The sequence below is a fragment of the Heteronotia binoei genome, chromosome 1 (genome assembly GCF_032191835.1).
Source record: "Heteronotia binoei isolate CCM8104 ecotype False Entrance Well chromosome 1, APGP_CSIRO_Hbin_v1, whole genome shotgun sequence".
In the NCBI taxonomy this organism is placed as follows: domain Eukaryota; kingdom Metazoa; phylum Chordata; class Lepidosauria; order Squamata; family Gekkonidae; genus Heteronotia; species Heteronotia binoei.
In genome coordinates this window covers 13,251,521-13,278,534 of record NC_083223.1, presented here as the reverse complement: position 1 = coordinate 13,278,534, position 27,014 = coordinate 13,251,521, and the positions used below count along the sequence as shown (strand labels likewise).

General features: G+C 49.1%; 1 protein-coding gene across 1 annotated transcript in view; it reads left to right on the top strand.

Annotated features, from left to right (window-relative positions):
• Window positions 1–25,964, top strand: part of ISM1 (isthmin 1) — a 36,671-nt gene extending 10,707 nt beyond the window's left edge. The window contains exons 3-7 of the mRNA XM_060257493.1: window positions 1,538–1,777; window positions 11,958–12,228; window positions 13,525–13,668; window positions 23,743–23,832; window positions 25,425–25,964. Of these exons, the coding sequence (XP_060113476.1) occupies window positions 1,538–1,777; window positions 11,958–12,228; window positions 13,525–13,668; window positions 23,743–23,832; window positions 25,425–25,942 (1,263 nt within the window). The 3' untranslated portion in view covers window positions 25,943–25,964. The remainder of the gene's footprint in view (window positions 1–1,537; window positions 1,778–11,957; window positions 12,229–13,524; window positions 13,669–23,742; window positions 23,833–25,424) is intronic.
• Window positions 25,965–27,014: the final 1,050 nt, after the last annotated feature.

Here is a 27,014-nt window from a genome sequence, read left to right as displayed (position 1 = left end):
TCCTTACTTAATGGCTACATTTTTCAGATAAATGAGCAGAAGAAGAAGAAGAAGAAGAATTGCAGATTTATACCCCGCCCTTCTCTCTGAATCAGAGACTCAGAGCGGCTCACAATCTCCTACACCTTCTCCCCCCGCAACAGACACCCTGTGAGGTGGGTGGGGCTGAGAGAGCTCTCACAGCAGCTGCCCTTTCAAGGACAACCTCTGCCAGAGCTATGGCTGACCCAGTGCCATTCCAGCAGCTGCAAGTGGAGGAGTGGGGAATCAAACCCGGTTCTCCCAGATAAGAGAGCTATGGCTGACCCAAGGCTATTCCAGCAGGTGCAAGTGGAGGAGTGGGGAATCAAACCCGGCTCTCCCAGATAAGAGTCCGCACACTTAACCACTACTTAACTACTACTTAACCAAACTGGCAGTATAAGTGTGGCCCTTTGCTTTTGTGTGTATTAATGGGCCTCAGAATCCTAAAAGAAGGAGAAATGTCCCCTTTTATTACCCTTTAAACATCCTTTGGGTCGGATAGATGGGTTAGGATTTTGAAAGCGACTGTTTTGAGTTGGAAATTCACATATTAAGGATTTGTGACAGTTGTCCTCCAGACAGACTCTCTAGTCAGAGAGCCAGTTTGGTGTAGTGTTTGTCAGACAATGGAACTTCAAAGTAAGCAGACTTCCATTTGTTACAATGTTAAGCCTTTATTTGATAGTTCATAGTTTCTGAGCATAGATACATTGGAACTGATGCCCTTGGCATGGAGCGTAGATGTTTTAATTACAAGCACATCAAAGGTTTTCTAAACAAATCTGCATTCCCACACTAGAGTGATACATCTCACACGTTTGCTTTCTCTTATCTCTTTGTGGTTCTCATTCTCAGGGGAAGCAATAGCTGGCTTTCCCTGAGGCATTTTATCTTCAAAGGGTTGTTGCCTTTGTTAGTATCAAGGACAGGAATTCACAGTAGGGTTAGTAACGGTTTCACTTCTACTTTGATATGCAAGGCTTCTATTTGGGGTTAGTAGCAAATGCTGGAAAATGGAGTCGGTTAGGTCAAGCAATACATTACATTTTGAACCCAGTATCATATCATATCATAAAAGCTTTCCAGCGTCTAAGTGCACGGACTCATAACTGGGAGAACTGGGTTTGATTCCCCACTCCTCCACTTGCAGCTGCTGGAATGGCCTTGGGTCAGCCGTAGCTCTCGCAAGAGTTGTCCTTGAAAGGGCAGCTGCTGTGGGAGCCCTCTCAGCCCCACCCATCTCACAAGGTGTCTGTTGTGGGGAGGAAGATAAAGGAGATTGTAAACTGCTCTGAGTCTCTGATTCAGAGAGAAGGGCGGGGTATAAATCTGCAGTCTTCTTCTTCTTCTCTCAGCCCCACTCACCTCATAGGGTGTCTGTTGCGGGGGGAGGAGATATAGGAGATTGTAAGCCGCTCTAAGTCTCTGATTCAGAGAGAAGGGCGGGGTATATAACTGTAATTCTTCTTCTTGTTTCATTTTGCGTTTGCTTCCGTTCCTTTTTTCCATCCAGGACACGCTCCACGCTGGTAGCCTTTCATCCCCTGACTCCAGCTTCACCCTAAATCCAGAGGACAGGAGGGGCTATCCGAACCCCCAAGCGCCACACAGGCCGTTTGCCAAGCAGCGACTGAGGCAGGAGAAGGGGCAGACGTCTTTGCAAAGGGACGGGCCCCAGCCTTTCCTTCTGGATCTCCCAAACTTCCCGGACCTCTCCAAAGCAGACATCAATGGACAAAACCCCAATATCCAGGTAAAGCGGCTCTCCGAGAGTTACTGTTGCAGTCCTGTGCTGAATCACTCCCAGCAGTGTCCACTGCTTAGATTAGAGCAGGGTTCCTTGTCCTTTATGAGCCAGCAGGGCCTTTGAAACTGACACAGCATAGATGGGAGGGGACACAAAACGGCTACTATAAAATGGCTGCTGCAGAAGGTGGAGCTAGCCACAAAATGGCGACCGTGGCTTACCGTCATTCACACAGTGAAGAGCTGTGAGAGCAGCTGCTGCCATAGCAACCTTTAAAAAAAATCTGCACAGCCAGTCACACCTAGAGAACCAGCTTGGTGGAGTGGGTGAGATCACGCACTCTGATCTGGGAGAACCGGGTTTGATTCGCCATTCCTCCTCCCCGTGGAGCCAGCAGGGTGGCCTTGGGTCAGCCACAAATTCTCAGCAGAGCTGTTCTCTTAAGAACAATTCTCTCAGAGCTCTCCCAGCCTCCCCTACTTCTCAGTGGGTCTGTTGTGGGGAGGGGAAGGGAAGGGGATTGTGGGCCACTCTGAGACACCAAGTGAAGCGCAGGGTATAAATCCAATGTCGTCATCCTCCTCCTCTTCTTCCTCCTCTTCCTTCTCCTCCTCTTCTTTCTCCTCCTCTTCTTCCCCCTCCTCTTCTTCCATCTCTTCTCCCTCCTCCTCTTCCTCCTCCTCTCCTTCTTCCTCCTCCTCTTCTTCCTCCTCCTTATCCTCTTCTTCTTATTCCTCTTCTTCCTCCTCCTCTTCTTCCTCCTTATCCTCTTCTTCTCTCTCCTCCTCTTCTTCTTATTCCTCCTCCTCCTCTTCCTCCTCCTCCTCTTCTTCTCTCTCCTCCTCCTCTTCTCTCTCCTCCTCCTCTTCTTATTCCTCCTTATCCTCTTCTTCTCTCCTCCTCCTCTTCTTCTTATTCCTCCTCCTCCTCTTCCTCCTTATCCTCTTCTTCTCTCTCCTCCTCTTCTTCCTCCTTATCCTCTTCTCTCTCCTCCTCTTCTTCTTATTCCTCTTCCTCCTCTTCCTCCTTATCCTCTTCTTCTCTCTCCTCCTCTTATTATTATTATTCCTCTTCATCCTCCTCCTCTTCTTCCTCCTTATCCTCTTCTCTCTCCTCCTCTTCTTCTTCTTATTCCTCTTCTTCCTCCTCCTTTTCTTCTTATTCCTCCTTCTCTTCTTCCTCTTTCGCCTCCTCTTCTTCCTCTTCCTCCTCCTGCTCCTTCAGTGGCCAATCAGGACCCTTGCTGGGCAACCCCCACACACACCAGGCCCCAAATACTTGGCAGACGCCAGGAAAGGTGTTGGGGGGGGAGGGAGGTCATGGTGCCCATGTAGGATCCAGCTTCCAGTAGACTGTACACAGCCGTATAGACCGCAGCCCCTAATCATTTCTCCAAATATCTTCGTGAATCATTTAGTACAGCAGAATGCTACAGCCTATGCAGAACCGCCCTCTTGAATAATTCATTTTTGCATCGTTTGTGAAAAGCTAGGAGATCAGGAGCCGTCCTGAGGCAAACCAATTCCATAAGGAGGGAACCACAACAGAAGGTGTGTGTACGGTTGCCCGTTTGCAAGTTGGCAGCTCCAGAAAGCCCTTGCTCCAAGGGATAAAGCTGTCGTGGCGCAGCATAGAGGGAAGGGCGGTCCCACGGATGTGAGCATCCCAGGCCGGTGGAGTAGTGTGTTTGAAACAATACCACACTACTCCTTTCTTAGGATAGGATTTCCAAGTCGTGTTACCTTAATAATTCAGTCCCTGATGATGTGGCCAGATCTCGCTCAAGAAATTTTTCAAATTTAAATTTTCGATCCGTTTAACACGGTCAGAGACCCATCAAGTAGCATAACATAGCTTCGCATAGCAAAATATGCAGTATAACCAAATACCAAAATCCATAATTCAAGGCAGACACCATTTTAAAACCTAGGCATGCAAATTTCAATATTCCAATTCGAAAATGTTAGACTTAAAATTGATGAAATAATTAAATATTTTTTGCCTAACAACTTTTTTTCTTACTCTCAAGAATCAAATATGTCCGTTCAACCTCTGTGCTGTTTCTCCAGTTGCTTAAGCTTTAAGCGAGCCAGTTTGGTATAGTGGTTAAGTGCATGGACTCTTAACTGGGAAAACTGGGTTTGATTCCCCACTCCTTCACATGCACCTGCTGGTATGACCTTAGGTCACTCATAACTCTCGCAGAGCTGTTCCTCCCAAAAGCAGTTTCAGATCCGGGAAATTACAGGCCAGTCAGTCTGACTTCAATACCGGGAAAGTTGGTAGAAACCATTATCAAGGACAGAATGAGTAGCCACATTGATGAACGGAAGTTATTGAGGAAGACTCAGCATGGGTTCTGTAAGGGAAGATCTTGTCTCACTAACCTTTGAGGGGTGAACAAGCATGTGGACAAAGGAGACCCAATAGATGTTGTTTACCTTGACTTCCAGAAAGCTTTTGATAAAGTTCCTCATCAAAGGCTCCTTAGTAAGCTCAAGAGTCATGGAGTAAAAGGACAGGTCCTCTTGTGGATTAAAAACTGGCTAATTAATAGTAAGCAGAGAGTGAGTATAAATGGGCAGTCTTCGCAGTGGAAGACGGTAGTGGGGTGCCGCAGGGCTCAGTACTGGATCCCATGCTCTTTAACTTGTTCATTAATGATCTGGAGTTGGGAGTAAGCAGTGAAGTGGCCAAGTTTGCAGATGACACTAAATTGTTCAGGGTGGAGAGAACCAGAGAGGATTGTGAGGAACTCCAAAGGGACCTGTTGAGGCTGGGTGAGTGGGCGTCAACATGGCAGATGAGGTTCAATGGGGCCAAGTGCAAAGTAATGCACGTTGGGGCCAAGAATCCCAGCTACAAATACAAGTTGATGGGGTGTGAACTGGCAGAGACTGACCAAGAGAGAGATCTTGGGGTCGTGGTAGATAACTCACTGAAAATGTCAAGACAGTGTGCGATTGCAATAAAGAAGGTCAACGCCATGCTGGGAATTATTAGGAAGGGAATTGATAACAAATCAGCCAGTATCATAACGACCCTGTATAAATCGATGGTGTGGTCTCATTTGGAGTACTGTGTGCAATTCTGGTCACCGCACCTCAAAAAGGATATTATAGCATTGGAAAAAGTGCAGAAAAGGGCAACTAGAATGATTACAGGTTTGGAACACTTTCCCTATGAAGAAAGGTTAAAACGCTTGGGGCTCTTTAGCTTGGAAAAACATCGACTGCGGGGTGGCATGATAGAGGTTTACAGGATTATGCATGGGATGGAGAAAGTAGAGAAAGAAGTCCTTTTCTCCCTTTCTCACAATACAAGAACTCGTGGGCATTCAATGAAATTGCTTAGCTGTCAGGTTAAAATGGATTAAAAAAGTACTTCTTCACCCAAAGGGTGATTAACACGTGGAATTCACTGCCACAGGAGGTGGTGGCGACTACAAACATAGCCAGCTTTAAGAGGGGATTGGATAAAAATATGGAGCAGAGGTCTATCAGTGGCTATTAGCCACAGTGTGCGTGTGTGTGTGTGTGTGTGTGTGCACTGGCCATTGTGTGAAACAGAGTGTTGGACTGGATGGGCCATTGGCCTGATCCAACATGGCTTCTCTTATGTTCTTATGTCAGAGTTCTCTCAGCCCCACCTACCTCCCAGGGTGTCTGTTGTGTGGAGGGGAAGGGAAAGGAGATTGGAAGCCGCTCTGAGACTCCTTTGGGTAGTGAAGGGCGGGGTATAAATCCAGTCTCTTCTTCTCCTAACAAGACAAGGAAACGCTCAGCCAGATAACCTGAGTACCTTTTAGTTCTGTGCTCTTGTGCGTGTCTCTTACTTTGTGAATAACACAGTGGCCAGATGCCCCACTGCACTCGGGCAAAGGAATTTGTAGTGCTCTCTTGGAAAAGAGGTGCTTTTGAAAGCCGCCGGGCACATTTCCGCGAGGAGCAGAGATCGCTTCCTCGTGGTGAAAAGATCCTTTGTTGGGCGCCGCAGACTTGTCGCATGCCAGCGCATGCAGCCGTGCCAGCCGTGCGGAGTCACTGAGGGCACGCCAGGTTCGCTCTCTTCCTCCTCCAAAACAGAGTGAAGTCATGTGTCAAGCGACAGAGCTCGTCTGCCGTTCTCTTTGTGATCTTCTTTTCACTTTTTTCCGGCTCTGAAAGAAATCCTGCGCTCGAAGAATACTGCCCCTCCTTGTTCTGTCTGAGCTGTCATCTTCCTCCATTTGCCCCAGCTACATTTTCTCCACGCAGCAGAAAAGACCAAGAGTCCAGTAGTACCTTAGATTCTAAGCAAATCTGTAACAGGAGAAGAGCTTTCAGGAGTTACTGCGTACTTCTTCACATAACCTCAGATAGAGGGTATATCGGGGGTATCAAACCTGTGGCCCAGGGGCCAAATCAGGCCCCCCGGAGGGCTCCTATCAGGCCCCTGATAGGCTCCTAACAACTCCCTGTCTCTTGCTTCCTTCTGCATAACAACTTGCTTTGCTCTCTCTCTCTCTCTCTCTCTCTCTCGGCTTGGCTTCGCGAACGAAGATTTAAGAAGGGTGCAATAGCCCACGTTTGCTGCAGGCTCGCTGGTGGCTGACAAGACCAATGTGGGACAGGCAGGTCCGGCCACAGCGGCTGCAGGGAAAAGTCTGATTTGGGGTTGGTGCTGTAGCAGTGCGATTCTTCCTCAATCTCCTTTTGTCCTCAAGACCAGCTATGCGTGCGTTCTCAAAGGAAGAGACAGCCTGGTGGATGGTGTGCCTCCATGCTTTGCGATCTGAGGCTAGGTCAGACCACTGGTGATGGTTGATGTGACAGGTGCTAAGGGATTTCTTCAAGGAGTCCTTGTACCTCTTCTTTGGTGCCCCTCTATTTCGATGGCCGGTGGAGAGTTCGCCATACAGGGCAATCTTGGGAAGGCGGTGGTTTTCCATCCTAGAAATATGCCCTGCCCAGCGCAGCTGCGTCTTCAACAGCAGTGCCTCGATGCTGGTAACCTCCGCCCTCTTGAGGACTTCAGTGTTGGTCACAAAGTCACTCCAGTGGATGTTGAGGATGGTGCGAAGGCAGCGCTGATGAAAGCGCTCAAGGAGTCGCAGGTGATGACGGTATAAAACCCACGATTCGGAGCCGTAGATGAGGGTTGTCATCACAACCGCTTTGTAAACATTGATCTTTGTGCCTTTTTTCAGATGCTTGTTGCTCCACACTCTTTTGTGCAGTCGGCCAAAGGCACGGTTTGCCTTTGCCAGCCTGTTGTCAATCTCCTTGTCGATCTTGGCATCTGAGGAGATGATGCACCCCAGGTAGCTGAACTGCTGGACGGTCTTCAGAACTGATTCACCCACAGTGATGCAGGGAGGGTGATAATCTTCCTGGGGTGCAGGCTGGTGGAGAACTTCTGTCTTCTTCAGACTAACTTCTAGGCCAAATAGCTTGGCAGCCTCTGCAAAGCAGGACGTCATATGCTGCAGGGTGTCTGTTGTGTGGAGGGGAAGGGAAAGGAGATTGGAAGCCGCTCTGAGACTCCTTTGGGTAGTGAAGGGCGGGGTATAAATCCAGTCTCTTCTTCTCCTAACAAGACAAGGAAACGCTCAGCCAGATAACCTGAGTACCTTTTAGTTCTGTGCTCTTGTGCGTGTCTCTTACTTTGTGAATAACACAGTGGCCAGATGCCCCACTGCACTCGGGCAAAGGAATTTGTAGTGCTCTCTTGGAAAAGAGGTGCTTTTGAAAGCCGCCGGGCACATTTCCGCGAGGAGCAGAGATCGCTTCCTCGTGGTGAAAAGATCCTTTGTTGGGCGCCGCAGACTTGTCGCATGCCAGCGCATGCAGCCGTGCCAGCCGTGCGGAGTCACTGAGGGCACGCCAGGTTCGCTCTCTTCCTCCTCCAAAACAGAGTGAAGTCATGTGTCAAGCGACAGAGCTCGTCTGCCGTTCTCTTTGTGATCTTCTTTTCACTTTTTTCCGGCTCTGAAAGAAATCCTGCGCTCGAAGAATACTGCCCCTCCTTGTTCTGTCTGAGCTGTCATCTTCCTCCATTTGCCCCAGCTACATTTTCTCCACGCAGCAGAAAAGACCAAGAGTCCAGTAGTACCTTAGATTCTAAGCAAATCTGTAACAGGAGAAGAGCTTTCAGGAGTTACTGCGTACTTCTTCACATAACCTCAGATAGAGGGTATATCGGGGGTATCAAACCTGTGGCCCAGGGGCCAAATCAGGCCCCCCGGAGGGCTCCTATCAGGCCCCTGATAGGCTCCTAACAACTCCCTGTCTCTTGCTTCCTTCTGCATAACAACTTGCTTTGCTCTCTCTCTCTCTCTCTCTCTCTCTCGGCTTGGCTTCGCGAACGAAGATTTAAGAAGGGTGCAATAGCCCACGTTTGCTGCAGGCTCGCTGGTGGCTGACAAGACCAATGTGGGACAGGCAGGTCCGGCCACAGCGGCTGCAGGGAAAAGTCTGATTTGGGGTTGGTGCTGTAGCAGTGCGATTCTTCCTCAATCTCCTTTTGTCCTCAAGACCAGCTATGCGTGCGTTCTCAAAGGAAGAGACAGCCTGGTGGATGGTGTGCCTCCATGCTTTGCGATCTGAGGCTAGGTCAGACCACTGGTGATGGTTGATGTGACAGGTGCTAAGGGATTTCTTCAAGGAGTCCTTGTACCTCTTCTTTGGTGCCCCTCTATTTCGATGGCCGGTGGAGAGTTCGCCATACAGGGCAATCTTGGGAAGGCGGTGGTTTTCCATCCTAGAAATATGCCCTGCCCAGCGCAGCTGCGTCTTCAACAGCAGTGCCTCGATGCTGGTAACCTCCGCCCTCTTGAGGACTTCAGTGTTGGTCACAAAGTCACTCCAGTGGATGTTGAGGATGGTGCGAAGGCAGCGCTGATGAAAGCGCTCAAGGAGTCGCAGGTGATGACGGTATAAAACCCACGATTCGGAGCCGTAGATGAGGGTTGTCATCACAACCGCTTTGTAAACATTGATCTTTGTGCCTTTTTTCAGATGCTTGTTGCTCCACACTCTTTTGTGCAGTCGGCCAAAGGCACGGTTTGCCTTTGCCAGCCTGTTGTCAATCTCCTTGTCGATCTTGGCATCTGAGGAGATGATGCACCCCAGGTAGCTGAACTGCTGGACGGTCTTCAGAACTGATTCACCCACAGTGATGCAGGGAGGGTGATAATCTTCCTGGGGTGCAGGCTGGTGGAGAACTTCTGTCTTCTTCAGACTAACTTCTAGGCCAAATAGCTTGGCAGCCTCTGCAAAGCAGGACGTCATATGCTGCAGAGCTGATGCCGAGTGGGAGACGAGTGCAGCATCATCAGCAAACAGTAGCTCTCGGATGAGTTTTTCCATTGTCTTGGAGTGTGCCTTTAGTCGCCTCAGGTTGAACAGGCTGCCATCGGTGCGATAGCGGATGTATACACCATCGTCATCATCTAGATCTACTGCGGCTCTTTGAAGCATCATGCTAAAGAAGATCGTAAAGAGAGTTGGCGCGAGAACGCAGCCTTGCTTTACACCTGTGCCTATTGGGAAGGGCTCCGAGAGGTCGTTGCAGTGTCTGACTTGGCCTCGCTGGTCTTCGTGTAGCTGGATGATCATGCTGAGGAACCTTGGGGGACATCCTAAACGTTCCAAGATTTGCCACAGGCCTTTCCTGCTAATGGTATCGAATGCTTTGGTAAGGTCGACAAAAGTCACATACAGAGCCTTGTTCTGTTCCCTGCATTTCTCTTGGAGCTGCCTGAGAACAAATACCATGTCGGTGGTGCTCCTGTTAGCTCTGAAGCCGCACTGGCTCTCTGGGAGGAGTTCTTCTGCAATGGTGGGCACCAGTCTGTTCAGGAGTATTCTGGCAAGGATTTTGCCTGCGATGGAGAGCAGGGTTATCCCCCGGTAGTTGGAGCAGTCTGACTTTTCCCCTTTGTTCTTGTATAGGGTGATGATGATTGCATCGCGAAAGTCCTGTGGTAATTTGCTTTGCAAGGCTTTCTAAATTGCGCAGGAGCTACAAAGCAAAACCTCTGTTTTCTCCATTGGCTGAGGCTCCTCCCTTGGGGAGGAATAGCTTGCTTTGCCAGGCTGCCTCAATCGCACAGCAGAGCTACTGAGCCAAGCCCCTCTTCCTTCTATTGTCTGAGGCTCCTCCCCCTCTTGGTCCCCTGGGGAAGGAAGGAAAGAGCCAGAGCTTCCTTTGCCCAGTTCTTTGGATCTCATGGGAGAAATACAAAGAAAGCACCTTTAAGACCAATGAGTGCTAATGTTTTAAGCATGTTTTAAGGATGTGTTTTTTAAAAGAACCTTTGTGTTTGCCTGTGTCCTTTATAACATTTATATCTCTGCTATCTAATCACATATGACCCCCCAGCCCAACGTGGCTTGGCCTGACAAGGTTTAATTTATATCAGATCTGGCCCTCATAACAAATGAATTTGACATCCCTGTGGTATATGAAGAAGTGAGCAGTGACTCCCCTGCCACAAATTTTGTTAGTCTTTCAGGCGCTACTGGACTCTTGTTCTTTTCTACTGCTACAGACAGACTAACATGGCCGCCCATCTTGATCCAACTGAAGAAGTGAGCCGTGACTCACGAAAGCTCCTCTCAAGCCACAAATTTCATTAGTCTTTTAAGGTGCTCCTGGACTCTGGCTCTTTTCTACTGCTACAAGAATCTTCACTGAGGTGTGCTGTGGCAGCCATTTTGTGGCTGGCTGAGCCTCTTGAGGCAGCCATTTTGTAGCAGCCCTTTTGTGGCTACACCCGCCATGTTGTGTCAGTATGACAAAGGTGTGCGCTGGCTCAAAAAGGTTGTGGGGGAGGGACCCCAGTTGGACACACTCCTTAAACATATTTATTTCCTAAAATGTTTCTTGCCTTACCTTGTGATTCAGTTTGGTGTAGTGGTTAAGTGTGTGGACTCTTATCTGGGAGAACCGGGTTTGATTCCCCGCTCCTCCACTTGCACCTGCTAGCATGGCCTTGGGTCAGCCATAGCTCTGGCAGAGGTTGTCCTTGAAAGGGCAGCTGCTGTGAGAGCCCTCTCCAGCCCCACCCACCTTACAGGGTGTCTGTTGTGGGGGAGGAAGGTAAAGGAGATTGTGAGCCGCTCTGAGACTCTTCGGAGTGGAGGGCGGGATATAAATCCAATATCTTCTTCTTCTTCTTCAAGGCACCTTACAATAGTCGTTTTCAAAAACCAACCTAAATATAAAGGAACTTTCTTCTCCTTTGCGTCTGTTATGATTTCCTTTTCCCCCCAAGCAAACCCAGAAAATAGCGGTGGTACCACTGATGGGACCCAACTTAGTTTGGCAAGCGTTGGACATTACAAGTGTTGACCTGGTGGTTGCAATCCCATCCTTAATTTGGCAGAAATCATTGACTTGTGCAATACTCCCTCTAAACTGCGGGGTCTTGCAAGCAAAAATTCTACTTTGTGAGCTCCTGGGATGAAAGTTGTGAGCTACTGCATAAATTAGTTTGCTCTGGGGCCCTTTTTTCCTGAGCGAAGACAAAAAGGTGTGAGCCAGAGGCTAAAAAACTGAACTAGCTCACACTAACTCAGCTTAGAGAGAACGCTGGACTTGCGGCTTTTTCATTTAGCCTCCGTAGCCTTTTAGGCTATATCTTAAGAAGAAGAAGAATTGCAGATGTATACCCCGCCCTTCTCTCTGAATCAGAGACTCAGAGTGGCTCACAATCTCCTCTATCTTCTCCCCCCCGCAACAGACACTCTGTGAGGTGGGTGGTGCTGAGAGGGCGCTCCCAGCAGCTGCCCTTTCAAGGACAACCTCTGCCAGAGCTATGGCTGACCCAAGGCCATTCCAGCAGGTGCAAGGGGAGGAGTGGGGAATCAAACCCGGTTCTCCCAGATAAGAAGATTGTATATTTATACCTCACCCTTCTCTCTGAATCAGAGTCTCAGAGTGGCTTACAATCTTCTTCTCCCACAACAGACATCCTGTGAGGTGGGTGGGGCTGAGAGGGCTCTCACAGCAGCTGCCCTTTCAAGGACAACCTCTGCCAGAGCTATGGCTGACCCTAGGCCATTCCAGCAGGTGCAAGTGGAGGAGTGGGGAATCAAACCCGGTTCTCCCAGATAAGAATCCACGGACTTAACCACTACACCAAACCGGCTCTCTTTAAGTATCCAAAATGTTCGTTGACCGGCTTTCTCCAATTCTTCAGGTTACTATCGAAGTTGTCGATGGGCCGGACTCTGAACCGGAGAAGGACCTCAGAAAGGAAAGCGGCAAGCCCAGCTGGCCCGTCCCCTCGCCGGACTGGAGGAACTGGTGGCAGAGGTCGACGCCCACTGCCACCCGCATGAGCAGCGGCGACCAGGATTACAAGTACGACAGCACAACAGAGGACAGCAACTTCTTAAATCCTCTCGGCGGGTGGGACAGGCATGCTTCCGGTCACCGGACGTTTGAATCCAAAGAACAGCCGGAATACGGTGAGTAAGAGTTCGAGATCTCTTGTGGATGTCTGGAGTCTTCCACAACATCTATTCCCTGATTCTTTTAAGTAGAAATGCTGGGGATTGAACCGGGGACCTTCTGCAGACCAGGCAGATGCTCTACCACTGAGTCCCAGACACTCCTCTCAAACAGTAGGGAGGAATTCAGATGAGGAGGTAACATTGGGTTGGATCCAACCAGGGGGTTTTTTGCTGGCAAAAAGGGAAGGGTACAGGTCCTCTTTGACCACCAAAAAAGGATATACTGAGGATCGTGGGAGGGGCATGCAGAAGGTCTCAGGTTCAATTCCCAGCATCTCCAGTTAAAAGGACCAGGCGAGAGGTGATGGGAAAGACTTCTGCCTGAGACCCTGGAGAGTAGTTGCCAGTCTGAGTAGACAATACTGACTGTGATGGACCAAAGATCTGATTCTGTATCATGCAGCTTCATATGTCTAACCTCTTTGTTTGCAGAAGGTCCCGGGTTCAGTTCCTGGCATCTCCAGTTAAAAGGGTCAGGTAGTAGGTGATGGGAAAGACCTCTGCCTGAGACCCTGCCAGTCTGAGTAGACAATATGGACCTTGATGGACCAGTGGTCTGTCTGGGGAAGGGCCATGGCTCAGTTGTGGAGCATCTATTTGACATGCAGAAGGTTCCAGGTTAAAAGGACCAGGAAGGAGGTGATGGGAAAGACCTCTGTCTGAGACCCCAGAGAGCCATGGAGAGGGGCTGTAGCTCAGTGGCAGAGCCTCTGCTTGGCATGCAGAAGGTCCCAGGTTCAGTTCCCAGCATCTCCAGTTAAAAGGACCAGGCAAGAGGTGATGGGAAAGACTTCTGCCTGAAACCCTGGAGAGTAGTTGCCAGTCTGAGTAGACAATACTGACTCTGATGGACCAAAGATCTGATTCAGTATCATGCAGCTTCATATGTCTAACCTCTTTGTTTGCAGAAGGTCCCAGGTTCAGTCCCTGGCATCTCCAGTTAAAAGGATCAGGCAGTAGGTGATGGGAAAGACCCTGAGACCCTGGAGAACAGCTGCCAGTCTGGGTAGACAATACTGATTCTGATGGACCACGGGTCTGATTCAGTAGAAGGCAGTTAAAATATCATCCTTTTGACTGGAGATGCCGGGGATTGAACTTGGGACCTTCTGCATGCCAAACCTCTGAGCCACGCCCCCTCCCACAATGCCTAACGGAACCAACCCAGGGACAGCAAAACGAATTCTACTCTTTGCCTGTCCACTTTGAGAGACAAACCTTTGTTTTTCTGCCTTTTTGTTGTGGCTGCAGATTATATAGACGGGGAGGGAGACTGGAGCTCATGGTCCGTTTGCAGTATCACCTGCGGCAGCGGCAACCAGAGGCGCACCAGGGCCTGCGGCTACGCCTGCACAGCGACCGAATCGCGGACATGCGACAGGCCAAACTGTCCCGGTAAGCCCCTCTGACTGGAATGATAAAGCTGCTACGACCCAGTTAGCTGATGAAGAGCCCTGTCTTCAGTGACAAAATGGGCAGGAAATAAATTTGATGAATGAATGAGAATGAATGAGTGAATGAATGAACGAACGAATGAATGAATGAATGAATGAATGAATGAATGAATGAATGAATGAATGAATGAAGTCGGTCCCACTAGACTTCTGGGACTTTGGGCTTTGCTGCTCTTTTACAAGACTCTGAGTGTCAAGATGGGTGTCTGTGTTTCGTCTGTAGCAAGAGAAAAGAGCCAGAGTTTAGCAGCACCTTCAAGACTAACAACATTTGTGGCAGGGGTGGGGCTTTTTTCCCTGGAAAAAGAGGTGCTGGAACTCTCAAGAGCAGGGGTGTCAAATTCATTTGTCATAAGGTCCAAATCTGACATAAAGGTGATCTCGTCGGGCCGGGCCATGTATGTTATAAAATATAATACCAGGTAGCAGAGATATAAACTTTATAAAGGACACAGACAAACACAGAGATTTTTAAAAGCATAAAATATGCTTAAAAGATTAGCAATTGTTAGTATTAAAGGTGCTTGCTTTGTATCTCTCCTATGCAATCCAGGGAACTGGGCGTAGGAAGCTCTTTCTTTCTTTCTTTCTTTCTTTCTTTCTTTCTTTCTTTCTTTCTTTCTTTCTTTTCTTTCTTTCTTTCTTTCTTTCTTTCTTTCTTTCTTTCTCTCTCTCTCTCTCTCTCTCTCTCTCTTTCTTTCTTTCTCTCTCTCTTTCTCCCTCCCTCCCTTCCTTCCTTCCTTCCTTCCTTCCTTCCTTCCTTCCTTCCTTCCTTCCTTCCTTCCTTCCTTCCTTCCTTCCTTCCTTCCCTCCTTCCTCCCTCCCTCCCTCAGGGGACCAGGAGAGGGGAGGAACCTCAGTCAATAGAAGGAAGAGGGGCTTGCTTGGCTCAGTAGTTCTGCTGTGCGATTGAGAGAACCTGGCAAAGCAAGCTATTCCTCCCCCCTCCTCCCCAAGGGAAGAGCCTCAGCCACTGGAGAAAACAGAGGCTTTGCTCTGTAGGCTCCTCTGCGATTGAGCAAGCCTGGCAAAGCAAGCTTTGATGCAGAAGGAAGCAAGGGAGGGAGAAGGAAGCAGACGACAGTGAGTTGCTCTCGGGCCTGATAGGAGCCCTCTGAGGGCCTGATCTGGCCCATGGGCCGTATGTTTGACACCCCTGAATTAGCCATTCACACTACCTGTGGGAAGGAAGGGCGACGATGTATTGTGAAGGGGGTTGTTCCAAAATGCTACAAGTTTGTGGGGCCAAGTACAGAAAGGCAGAGAATGTGTTGCACAAGTGTTATCACTGTGGTATACTATGGGCATTGTATGCTCACTTACTTTGGGGGAGAGCTGGTGATAGACTATCCGGGTGTCTTTTAGGCTACGTTATGTAGCGGAGCAGACTTGCTGACACAGCGCTCCTGTTTTAAACACTCAGTCGGATCCAGGCATTGTTTTGCTCCACCTCCGGACAACTGCCCCCCACCCATGGCTTTCGTCCATGCAGGTCCCATGAGCCTCACAATGGCCTTTTTGGTGGTCAGAGCCCCCCCCACCAACTCTTTTTCACTAGCAGAAAAGCTGGTTGGACCCAACTCACTAGGACTGTTCAAGGGCATCCGTACGCCATCGACACCAACCTTTTAGCTTTCGATCCCACCCCCCACCCCCCCGGTCGCCATTTTTCAATTGCCGTTTCTTTATGTGACCATGGATCTGGGAATGAAAGTCAGTGAAGCACACCTGGCGGTTTGTTTCACCCTTCCCCGAGGCTCTCTCTCCCATTTTTAGCTCCCAATTCAAGCCTGAAATCCACCAAGTTCACAAACGCTGTGCACGCTCTTAGATCTGCCCTGCGGGCTCTCTTGGTTGCTTCATCCCTGTGGCTCACACGCATGTCTTCAGTGAGAAATCGGGCATGCCCTCGTGTTGCCCCCACAATTAGAGAACAGTCCGCCAGGTGATGCGCTTGCGGCTCTCTCTCTCTCTCTCTCTACTGGAGGGCTCATAAGATAATCATGTTTTGGAAGGCATTTTGCCAACCTGTTTTTTTTTTAAAGACAGAGGTTTTCGGCAGGGCAAGCCTCCTGTTGTGTAACGTCGTGGCTTCGAGGGAATTATCTTTTCGTGAACCGCTCTCATCTGTGGGGTTGGCCAGTTTGGGAATAACGTTCTTAAACCGACCAAAATAGGAGTCGATCGCGCCTTGAAGACCGACCAAGTTTTATTCAGAACGTAAGCTTTCGTGTGCTCTCTAAGCACTCTTCATCAGACGAGGGATCTGGCACTGTGAACAGAGCCATACATAGAAGAAGACAAAGATGAAACTGGATTTATATCCCGCCCTCCACTCCGAAGAGTCTCAGAGCAGCTCACAACCTCTGCCAGAGCTATGGCTGACCCAAGGCCATTCCAGCAGGTGCAAGTGAAGGAGTGGGGAATCAAACCCGGTTCTCCCAGATAAGAGTCTGCACACTTAACCACTACACCAAACTGGCTCTCCAGTACCATTTTGCTGGTAGCTGGTAGGCAGTACCATTTTGCATTCTGGATCACTGCCTACTAGCTATGTGTGGCTCTGCTCACTGTGCTAGATTCCTCGTCTGATGAAGTGTGCTTAGAGAGCACACGAAAGCTGACATTCTGAATAAAGCTAAGTTGGTCTTAAAGGTGCAATCGACTTCTGTTTTGTTCTACTACTTCAGACCAACACGGCTGCCTACTTGGATCTTAAACCGACCGTTTCACACTGGTGCCCGGCTTAAGTTGGTGGCACATCGGAAAGCTTTTCGCTATCTTGCTGCTCAAACAACTTCAACTTCGTGGTCTGGAGCAGGGTTGGGGTGCTCAACGGGACCAATAAGAAAAGGGGAAACAAACTCAACCTTGAAAACCAGTAAGCAAACCTCAAAATACATGCAGGTTTTTTAAAAAAAACCTTTAAATGCGTCTTAATAATACATAAATTACAATAAAATAATAACCAGTAAGAACAAAAGAGAAGGCACGTTGGATCTAGCCAGTGGCCCATCCAGTTCAACACTCTGTGTCACACAGGTGCCATCAGGAGGTCCAACAGTGGGGCCAGAACTCCAGAAGCCCTCCCCCAAGAAGACAGAGCATCACTGCTGCAGACATGAGGATATACAGGAAGCCATGTTGGATCAGGGCAATGGCCTCATATTGCCCTCATGCCCTCACTGTTGTCCCCCAAGCACCAAGAAGACAGAGCATCACTGCCCCAGACATAAGAACATAGCAGAAGCCATGTTGAAGAAGAAGAAGAAGATATTGGATTTATATCCCGCCCTCCACTCCAAAGAATCTCAGAGCGGCTCACAATCTCCTTTACCTTCCTCCCCTACAACAGACACCCTGTGAGGTGGGTGGGGCTGAGAGGGCTCTCACAGCAGCTGCCCTTTCAAGGACAACCTCTGCCAGAGCTATGACTGACCCAAGGCCATGCTAGCAGGTGCAAGTTGAGGAGTGGGGAATCAAACCCGGTTCTCCCAGATAAGAGTCCACGCACTTAACCACTACACCAAACTGGCTCTCCACACTGAATCAGGCCAATGGCCCATCCAGTCAACACTCTATGTCAGGGGTGGCCAACGGTAGCTCTCCAGATGTGTTTTGCCTGCAACTCCCATCAGCCCCAGCCATTGGCCATGTTGGCTGGGACTGATGGGAGTTGTAGGCAAAAAACATCTGGAGAGCTACCGTTGGCCACCCCTGCTCTATGTCACACAGTGGCCAACACCCAGGTGCCATGAAGAGGTCCAACAGCAGGGTCAGAACTCCAGAAGCCCTCCCAAGAATACAGAGCATCACTGTCCCAGACACAGTCTTACATCTATACCTTGTGGCTAATAGCCACTGATGGACCTCTGCTCCGAATGCTTATCCATAAAAACAGAAGGGAAGCCTTGTTGGATCAGGCCAACGGCCCATCCAGTCCAACGCTCTGAGTCACACAGTGGCTAAAAAACCAGGTGCCATCCAGCTGGGCCAAAAATACAGAAGCCCCCCACTTTGCCCCCTAAGCACTAAGAATTAGAGCATCATTGGCCCAGACATAAAATTATAAGAGTAGCTATGTTGGATCAGGCCAGTGGCCCATCTAGTCCAACACTCTGTGTCACATAAGAACATAAGAGAAGCCATGTTGGATCAGGCCAGTGGCCCATCCAGTCCAACACTTTGTGTTACATAAGAACATAAGAGAAGCCATGTTGGATCAGGCCAGTGGCCCATCTAGTCCAACACTCTGTGTCACATAAGAACATAAGAGAAGCCATGTTGGATCAGGCCAATGGCCCATCTAGTCCAACACTCTGTGTTACACAGTGGCCAAAACCCAAGTGCCATCAGGAGGTCCACCAGCGGGGCCAGACTTCATAAGCATTCCCACTGTTGTCCCCCCTCCCCCAGCATCAAGAAGACAGAGCATCACTGCCCCACATATGAGGATATAAGAGAAACCATGTCAGATCAGGGCAATGAACTCATATTGCCCTCTTGCCCTCATATTGCCCTGCAGTTAGAGAACAATTCACCAGGTGATGTGCTCCTGGCTCCCTCTCCACTGGAGGGCTTCTAAGATAATCATGTTTTGGAAGGCATTTTGCCAAAACGTTTTTCAGTCAGAGGTTTTGGGCAGGGCAACCTCCTGTTTTGTAACATTGCGGTTTGGGGAGAATTACCTCGTCATGAACCGTTCTCATCAATGAGTTTGGTCAACACTCTGTGTCACACAGTGGCCAAAACCCAGGGCCATCAGGAGGTCCCCCAGCTGGGCCAGAACTCCACTTTGCCCCCCTCCCCCCAAGCACCAAGAAGATGTAGCATTGCTGCCCCACACATGAGGACATAAGCCATATTGCAAGGGTGGCCAAGGGTAGCTCTCCAGCTGTTTTTTGCCTACAACCCCCATCAGCCTCAGCCATTGGCCATGCTGGCTGAGGCTGATGGGAGTTGTAGGCAAAAAACATCTGGAGAACTACCGTTGGCCACCCCTGCCATATTGGATCAGGACAGTGGCTCATCAAGTCCAGCACTCTGTGTCACATAGGGGCCAGAAATCGGGGGCTATCAGGAGGTCCACCAGCAGGGCCAGAACTCCAGAAGCCCTCCTCCCTCTTGCCCCCCCAGCACCAAGAAAACAGAGCATCACTGCCCCAGACATAAGAACATAAGAGAGACCATGTTGGATCAGGTCAGTGGCCCCTCCAGTCCAACACTCTGTGTTACGCAGTGGCCAAAACCCAGGGGCCATCAGCAGGTCCACCAGCGGGGCCAGGACCTTAGAAGCCCTCCCACTGTGCCCCCTCAAGCACCAAGAGTACAGAGCATCACTGCATCTGACATAAGAACATAAGAGAAGCCATGTTGGATCAGGCCAGTGGCCCCTCCATTCCAACACTCTGTGTCACACAGTGGCCAAAAAACCCAAGTGCCATCAGGAGGTCCACCAGCAGGGCCAGAACTCCAGAAGCCTTCCTCCCTCTTGCCCCCCAAGCACCAAGAAAACAGAGCATCACTGCCCCAGACATAAGAACATAAGAGAGACCATGTTGGATCAGGTCAGTGGCCCCTCCAGTCCAACACTCTGTGTTACGCAGTGGCCAAAACCCAGGGGCCATCAGCAGGTCTACCAGCGGGGCCAGGACCTTAGAAGCCCTCCCACTGTGCCCCCTCAAGCACCAAGAGTACACATCACTGCCTCTGACATAAGAACATAAGAGAAGCCATGTTGGATCAGGCCAGTGGCCCCTCCATTCCAACACTCTGTGTCACACAGTGGCCAAAAAACCCAAGTGCCATCAGGAGGTCCACCAGCAGGGCCAGAACTCCAGAAGCCTTCCTCCCTCTTGCCCCCCAAGCACCAAGAAAACAGAGCATCACTGCCCCAGACATAAGAACATAAGAGAGACCATGTTGGATCAGGTCAGTGGCCCCTCCAGTCCAACACTCTGTGTTACGCAGTGGCCAAAACCCAGGGGCCATCAGCAGGTCTACCAGCGGGGCCAGGACCTTAGAAGCCCTCCCACTGTGCCCCCTCAAGCACCAAGAGTACACATCACTGCCTCTGACATAAGAACATAAGAGAAGCCATGTTGGATCAGGCCAGTGGCCCCTCCATTCCAACACTCTGTGTCACACAGTGGCCAAAAAACCCAAGTGCCATCAGGAGGTCCACCAGCAGGGCCAGAACTCCAGAAGCCTTCCTCCCTCTTGCCCCCCAAGCACCAAGAAAACAGAGCATCACTACCCCAGACATAAGAACATAAGAGAGACCATGTTGGATCAGGTCAGTGGCCCCTCCAGTCCAACACTCTGTGTTACGCAGTGGCCAAAACCCAGGGGCCATCAGCAGGTCCACCAGCGGGGCCAGGACCTTAGAAGCCCTCCCACTGTGCCCCCTCAAGCACCAAGAGTACAGAGCATCACTGCCTCTGACATAAGAACATAAGAGAAGCCATGTTGGATCAGGCCAGTGGCCCCTCCATTCCAACCCTCTGTGTCACACAGTGGCCAAAAAACCCAAGTGCCATCAGGAGGTCCACCAGTGGGACCAAAACTCTAGAAGCCCTCCCACTGTATACCACCCCAAGCACCAAGAATACAAAGCATCATTGCCCCAGACAGGGTGTCCCCACTCCACCTTTTGGCTAATAGATGGGCACGAAGCTGCCTTTTACTGAGTCAGACTATTGGTTTATCCGGACCAGTGTCGTCTGCTCTGACTGGCAGCTGCTTTCCATGGTTTCAGAAAGAGGCCTTTGACATTTATTTTCGTTTACTCCATTTATACTCTTCTCCCCAGTGGGAATTCAAAGAAACTCATATTGTTCACCTCGCCTCTCTGCCATCGTATCCTTATCACCACCCTGGGTTAGGCTAGGAGGGAGTTCATGGCCCAGGATCACCCATGGCTGCTTAGGGACTCAAGTTGCCCAAATCCCAGTTGGATACTTGAACCACTACACAATGGCTTCCAGACTGAGCATTGCTTTCAGCGCTCTGTAGGCCAGAGACGTCGAACTCATTTGCTATGAGGGCCGGATCTGAAATAAATGAGACCTTGTCGAGCCGGGTCATGTGTGAACCTATTTAAGATTAAGTAGCAGAGATATAAACTATATAAAGGGCACAGACAAACACACTTTTTTTTTTTAAACTTAAAACATGCTTAAAAGATTAGCATTCGTTGGTCTTGAAGGTGCTTTCTTTGCATCTCTCCCACGGGATCCAGGGAACTGGGCAAAGGAAGCTCTGACTCTTTCCTTCCTTCCTTCCCCAGGGGATTGGGAAGGGGAGGAGCCTCAGTCAAAAAAAGGAAGAGAGGCTTGGCTCAGTAGCTCTGCTGTGCGATTGAGAGAGCCTGGCAAAGCAAGCTCTGCCTCCCCCCCTCCCTTCCTCCCAAGGGAAGAGCCTCAGCCAATGAAGAAAATAAAGGTTTTTCTCTGTAGCTCCTGAGCAAGCCTTGCAAGCAAGCTGTGATGCAGAAGGAGGCAAGAGGAGAGGGAGAAGGAAGCAGACGACAGCCAGTTGCTTGCGGGCCTGATAGGAGCCCTCCAGGGGCCGGATTCGGCTCCTGGATCACATGTCTGATACCTCTGCTTTAAAGGGCTGGCACTTAGAGGAGGGCAGGGAGCTATTCCTGTTGGAAGCAGAGGATAGGACTTGCAATGATGTGTCTGAATTACAGGCAGGAAGGTACTGGCTATAGATATCTGGGGAAATGTTTTTTGCAGTAAGAGTAGCTGAGCGGTGGAATGGGCTGCCTAGGGAGATGGTGAGCTCCCCTTCACTGGCTGTCTTTAAGCCAGGGGTGGGGAACCTTTTTTCTGCCAAGGGGCCTATGGATATTTATAACATCATTCGCGGGCCATAGAAAATTATCAACTTAAAAAACAGTGCTCCGCCGAGGGCGAATGATTCAGGCCAGCAAAATGAATGCAAACAATTGTTTTTTCTATTTGAAGACATATGGGGAGAGCCTAATCTGGCACACAAACATACACACACATGCCTGGTCCTCTGCCCTAGGCAAATGCATAGGTCCAGGGCTTTTTTTGTAGAAAACGCCCAGCAGGAACTCAGTAACGTATTAGACCACAGCCCCTAATATTAGCATATTAGGTCACACACTCATTAGCATATTAGGCCACACCATCTGGGATAATCAAGTGCAAACTGAACAGTAATCAAAGATTTCAGGTTTTCACGGCTGGTAACATCATTAGGGTTTGTAGAATCTTTCGGGCTCAAGTGCCGTGTTCTACTGGAGAAAGTTTTCCTTCCAGACGTTTCGTTCTCGGCTGCGGAGAACATCCTCAGTGGCGTTGCAGCCGGAGCAGGCGCTCTGACCTTCTTGGCTGCTGTGCATTGAGAAACAGTAACTTTTCAAGGCCCTGGAGCAATTCTGGCTGGACAGCCAGGCCCCAGGGAGGCTGCCGCACAGTACAGCTGGCTGGATGAACACTTGTCATGGATGCTGTGGGGTGCATTGAGCAAAGGGCTGGACTAGATGGCCTCTGTGGACCCTTGCAACTCTGCAATTCTATTCTACGGTGCGAGAAAGAGGATCAGATCAGTTTTGCCCTTCGTTCTGTGGGTTGGGCTTGCCTGCCTTTGTTGGGACCACAAGTAAACATCATCCTCTTGAGTTTTATGGCATTAAATGGGAATGCAAGAATTCAAAGACTGTAAATAAGGAGCAGCTAGCTGTGTTGGCCTACGGATGCAGGCTCATTTTGTTTCTTTTTTTAGTTCAGGATAATTTTATTTCAGAAATCGTATTTTTTTGTTGTTCAGTCGCACAGTCAAGTCCAACTCTTTGCGGCCCCGTGGACCAAGCCATGCCAGGCCCTCCAGTCTTCCACCATCCTCCGAAGTCTGCTCAAATTCGTGTTTGTTACATCAGTAACGCTGTCCAGCCATCTCATCTTTTGCCGTCCCCTTCTTCTTTTGCCTTCTGTCTCTCCTACCATCAGGATCTTCTCCAGTGAGTGCTCCCTTCTCATTGGGTGGCCAAAGTCTTTGAGCTTCAGCTTCAGCATCTGACCTTCCAGGGAACAGTCGGGGTTGATTTCATGTTAGTCACATCAGTAACGCTGTCCAGCCATCTCCTCTTTTGCCGTCCCCTTCTTCTTTTGCTTTCTGTCTTTCCTAGCATCAGGATCTTCTCCAGGGAGTGCTCCCTTCTCATTGGGTGGCCAAAGGATTTGAGCTTCAGCTTCAGCATCTGACCTTCCAGGGAACAGTCTGGGTTGATTTCCCTTAGGACTGACCGATTGGATCTTCTTGCAGTCCAAGGGACTCTCAAGAGTCTTCTCCAAAACCACATCTCAAAAGCATCTATTCTTCTGCGCTCGGCCTTCCTTATGGTCCAACTCTCACAGCCATACGTTACTACTGGGAATACCATAGCTTTGAAATCATATACAAGATAACAAATATACAAAGCCAAAATTGACAGTTTACAAATAAGATTGTTACGTGTTAATATAAGATATAAAAAACATTGGTACTGATTAATGCCAAACCAATAAACTAGAATTAGATGTGCCCTGTCCAAAAATACCACAAGCAAAATAATCTAGAAAAAGGGACCACTTAAGAAGAAAGGTATTCCGGCGACCTGGTCTCATCCTACTACCCAGATTGTGAGCAATTTTATCCAAGATAAGATATTCCCAGCGCTTATTCAGCCAGACAACCAACGAGGGAGGCGAATTTAACCTCCAATTTGTCGCTGTTGCAAACTTTGCCACAGTTTGCAGCAAGGATATCAACTCCTTCTTCCGTTCAGATATCTCAAAGCCCTCCCAGAGACTGAGAAGGCAAAGTTTAGGGGATTGTGGGATCCGGACACCTGTAATAAAATCAATTGCAGTGATGACTTGAAACCAAAAAAAGGGAGATTTGGGGGCATGCCCACCACATAGGAAAATATGTTTTGTTTCTTCCACCTCTGATAGTGGCCATGACAGTTTTTTTTTTTAAAAAAAATTGCTTTCTTTAGGGATTGAAGACACCTTCCGAACAGCGGCCACCGAAGTGAGTTTGCTTGCGGGGAGCGAAGAGTTCAACGCTACAAAGCTCTTTGAAGTGGGTAAGTAGGAGCGGATAATCATCTTCCAGAACTCCTTGAGGCAAGCAGATTTCAATCGCAAGAGTCATTTTCTTTCCCCTCCCCATGCATTTAGATAATACATAGAGAATCGATGCGTTTATAACCCTCCTTTAGCTCACGGCTTCGCTGAGTCATCAGATCCCTAGTTTCCATACAGGAAAATGGCCCTTTTTAATGGAAATATGGACCTGCACTCAACAAAGCTTTAGTCTAGTGGCCCCTTTAAGACCAACAAAGTTTAATTCTGGGTATACTGTGTAGGAAAAGCCCAGCAGGAATTCATTTACATATTAGGCCACATCCCCTAATATCGCCGTTGTTTCACACGGGGCCTTTTTTGTGGAAAAAGCCCTGTAGAAAAAAAGGGGACTCCTTGCGTTTAAGCAAAGCTATAATAGAAGAAAGGTCAGGATGAAACTATAAACACTATTCTATCGAAACATTTATTACAAGAAAATAATGGGGTAATGAGAAAAACTCTGTGGCCTCTACTTTTAAACAGTCTATAATGAGATATAAAAGTGTGCACACAGGCACTTTACCATTCCAAAGCCTCTACCTTTAAACAGATTGCAATAAAACACACCAGAGTGCATGCAGGCACTTTAACATAACCTCTTTTTCCAAACAGTCTGCACTTAAATGAATCCAGAAGTCTGCAGTAGAGTAAATCAAAGTGTACACAGGCACTTTAACATTCCAAAGCCTCTACCTTTAAACAGATTGCAATAAAATACACCAGAGTGCATGCAGGCACTTTTAACACAACCTCTTTTTCCAAAACAGTCCATACTTAAATGAATCCAAACAGTCTGCAGTAGATTAAATCAAAGGGCACGCAGACACTTTTTAAAGGTTAAGAGTCTGCTTGTGACTCATAAACCAAAACATTAGAAAACAGTCTGTAATGGATTCTTTCATCAAAAGTGCACACAGGCACTTTAACAGACAAATAATCCACTTCACAGTCATGCACACTCAGTCCACTATTGTTTCAATGAGGTGTTAGGATAAAGAATAAGTTCATCCACATAAAGCCAGTCCACGTTAGCCGATGTCAAACGTTTTGTTGCCTTTATCAAGACTGATGGCTTTTAAGTGGAATCCAAAAATCCTGTCACTTCCTCACAAGGTTCTAGCTCATTCTTTGTAAAGACGAAACGTTTTACTCTGGCTAACGTGGACAGGCTTTATGTGAGGGAGAGCATCTGGAGTTCTGGCCCCACTAGTGGACCTCCTGATGGCAATGGGGTTTTTTGGCCAGTTATGTGACACAGAGTGTTGGATTGGATAGGTCATTGGTCTGATCCAACATGGCTTCTCTTATATTCTTATGTCTGGGCAGTGATGCTCTGTATTCTTGGTTCTTGGGGGGCCACAGTGGGAGGGCTTCTGGAGTTCTGGCCCCACTAGTGGACCTCCCAATATCACTTGGGGTTTTTTTGGCCACTGTGTGACACAGAGTTTTGGACTGGATGGACCATTTGGCCTGATCCAACATGGCTGATCTTGTGTTTATTTTGTTGTGCCCACCATCCACTGAGACTTCTCATGTCTCTCGCCCTCCCTAGACACAGACAGCTGCGAGCGCTGGATGAGCTGCAAGAGCGAATTCCTGAAGAAGTACCTGCACAAAGTGATCAACGACCTCCCGGCCTGCCCTTGCGCCTACCCCACGGAAGTGGCCTACAGCACCGCCGACATCTACGACCGGATCAAGCGGAAGACCTTCCGCTGGAAGGACGCCAGCGGGCCGAAGGAGAAGCTGGAGATCTACAAGCCCACCGCCCGCTACTGCATCCGCTCCATGCTATCTCTAGAGAGCACCACCCTGGCGGCGCAACACTGCTGCTACGACGACAGCATGCAGCTCATCACCCGCGGGAAGGGGGCCGGGACACCCAACCTGATCAGCGTCGAGTTCTCGGCGGAGCTGCACTACAAAGTCGACGTTTTGCCCTGGATCATCTGCAAAGGGGATTGGAGCAGGTATAATGAGGCCCGCCCCCCGAACAATGGGCAGAAATGTACAGAGAACCCTTTGGAGGGGGACTATCACAAACAGTTTCAGGAGGCGAGGGAATATTGAACAGACCGGCTGACTGCTTTCAAGAACGCCCAACGTGTCCGCGGGGGCAAGGAGGGGTGGAGGCAGAGGGGTGTGATGCAAAATCCAGTAAGCTCTGGGCCAATGGAGTTTACCGGGTTTTTTTCTAGTAATTGTATATATTTGTATAGGGAGGGTACACATTTTTATAAGGGTATGTTTTATAAGGGTGTAGATATATATTATATATACACACACGCACATACAAACTTCATACGGGCCCCTTTGCAAACAGACCTATGGTTGTCTCGACAGGTCTTCACAATAATAGAAGGGCGTTCGGCCTCAGGGGGAGCGGTTCTGTCTTAAAAAACAATCACGCTTGGCTGGAGGCTGGATTATGATCCCTTGTCTGTAAGTCAGACCTAAGACTTGGATCCTTCCGGATCGCCTAGAAGAAGCCAAAGAATTAGATCTCAAGAGTTAGATTCTCAAATGCAGGCCCCACTAATACTTTTGACTGGACCCTAAGGTAGTGGTAAGACCTTCCAGACTGGACTGGATCACACACTAAGTCACCTTGTACTGAAAGAGACCATTGGTCAATCGAGGTCAGTATTGTCTACTCAGACTGGCAGCTGCTTTCCCGGGTCTCCAGCAGAGAAAGGTCCTTCCCATCACTCACGGCCTGGTGATTTTCACTGGAGAGGCTGGGGACTGAACCTGGGACCTTCTGCGTGCCAAGCAGAGGCTCTGCCACTGAGCTGTGGCCCTTTATTTAGGGTTCTTGGTCCCTTGGTCCTTCCCCCGCCACACACACACACACATACAAGTTGTAGAAGGGACAGAAATTATTACCAGGTGGCCTCTGTTTATGTCCCTCGGGGTCACGAACCCAAGCTTCCAGTTGACTTCCACAAGCCGAGCTGGCAATCTCTGAGACGTCGCCCCTCATCCCAGCTCCTGTTTTTCTTTAAAAAAAGAAGCTTGTAAGCAGTGTTCCCTCTGAGTTAGCGTGAGCTAGCTCACAGATTTTTAGCCTCCAGCTCACACATTTTTGTCTTAGCTCAGGAAGGATGACCCCAGAGCACGCTAATTTATGCAGCAGCTCACA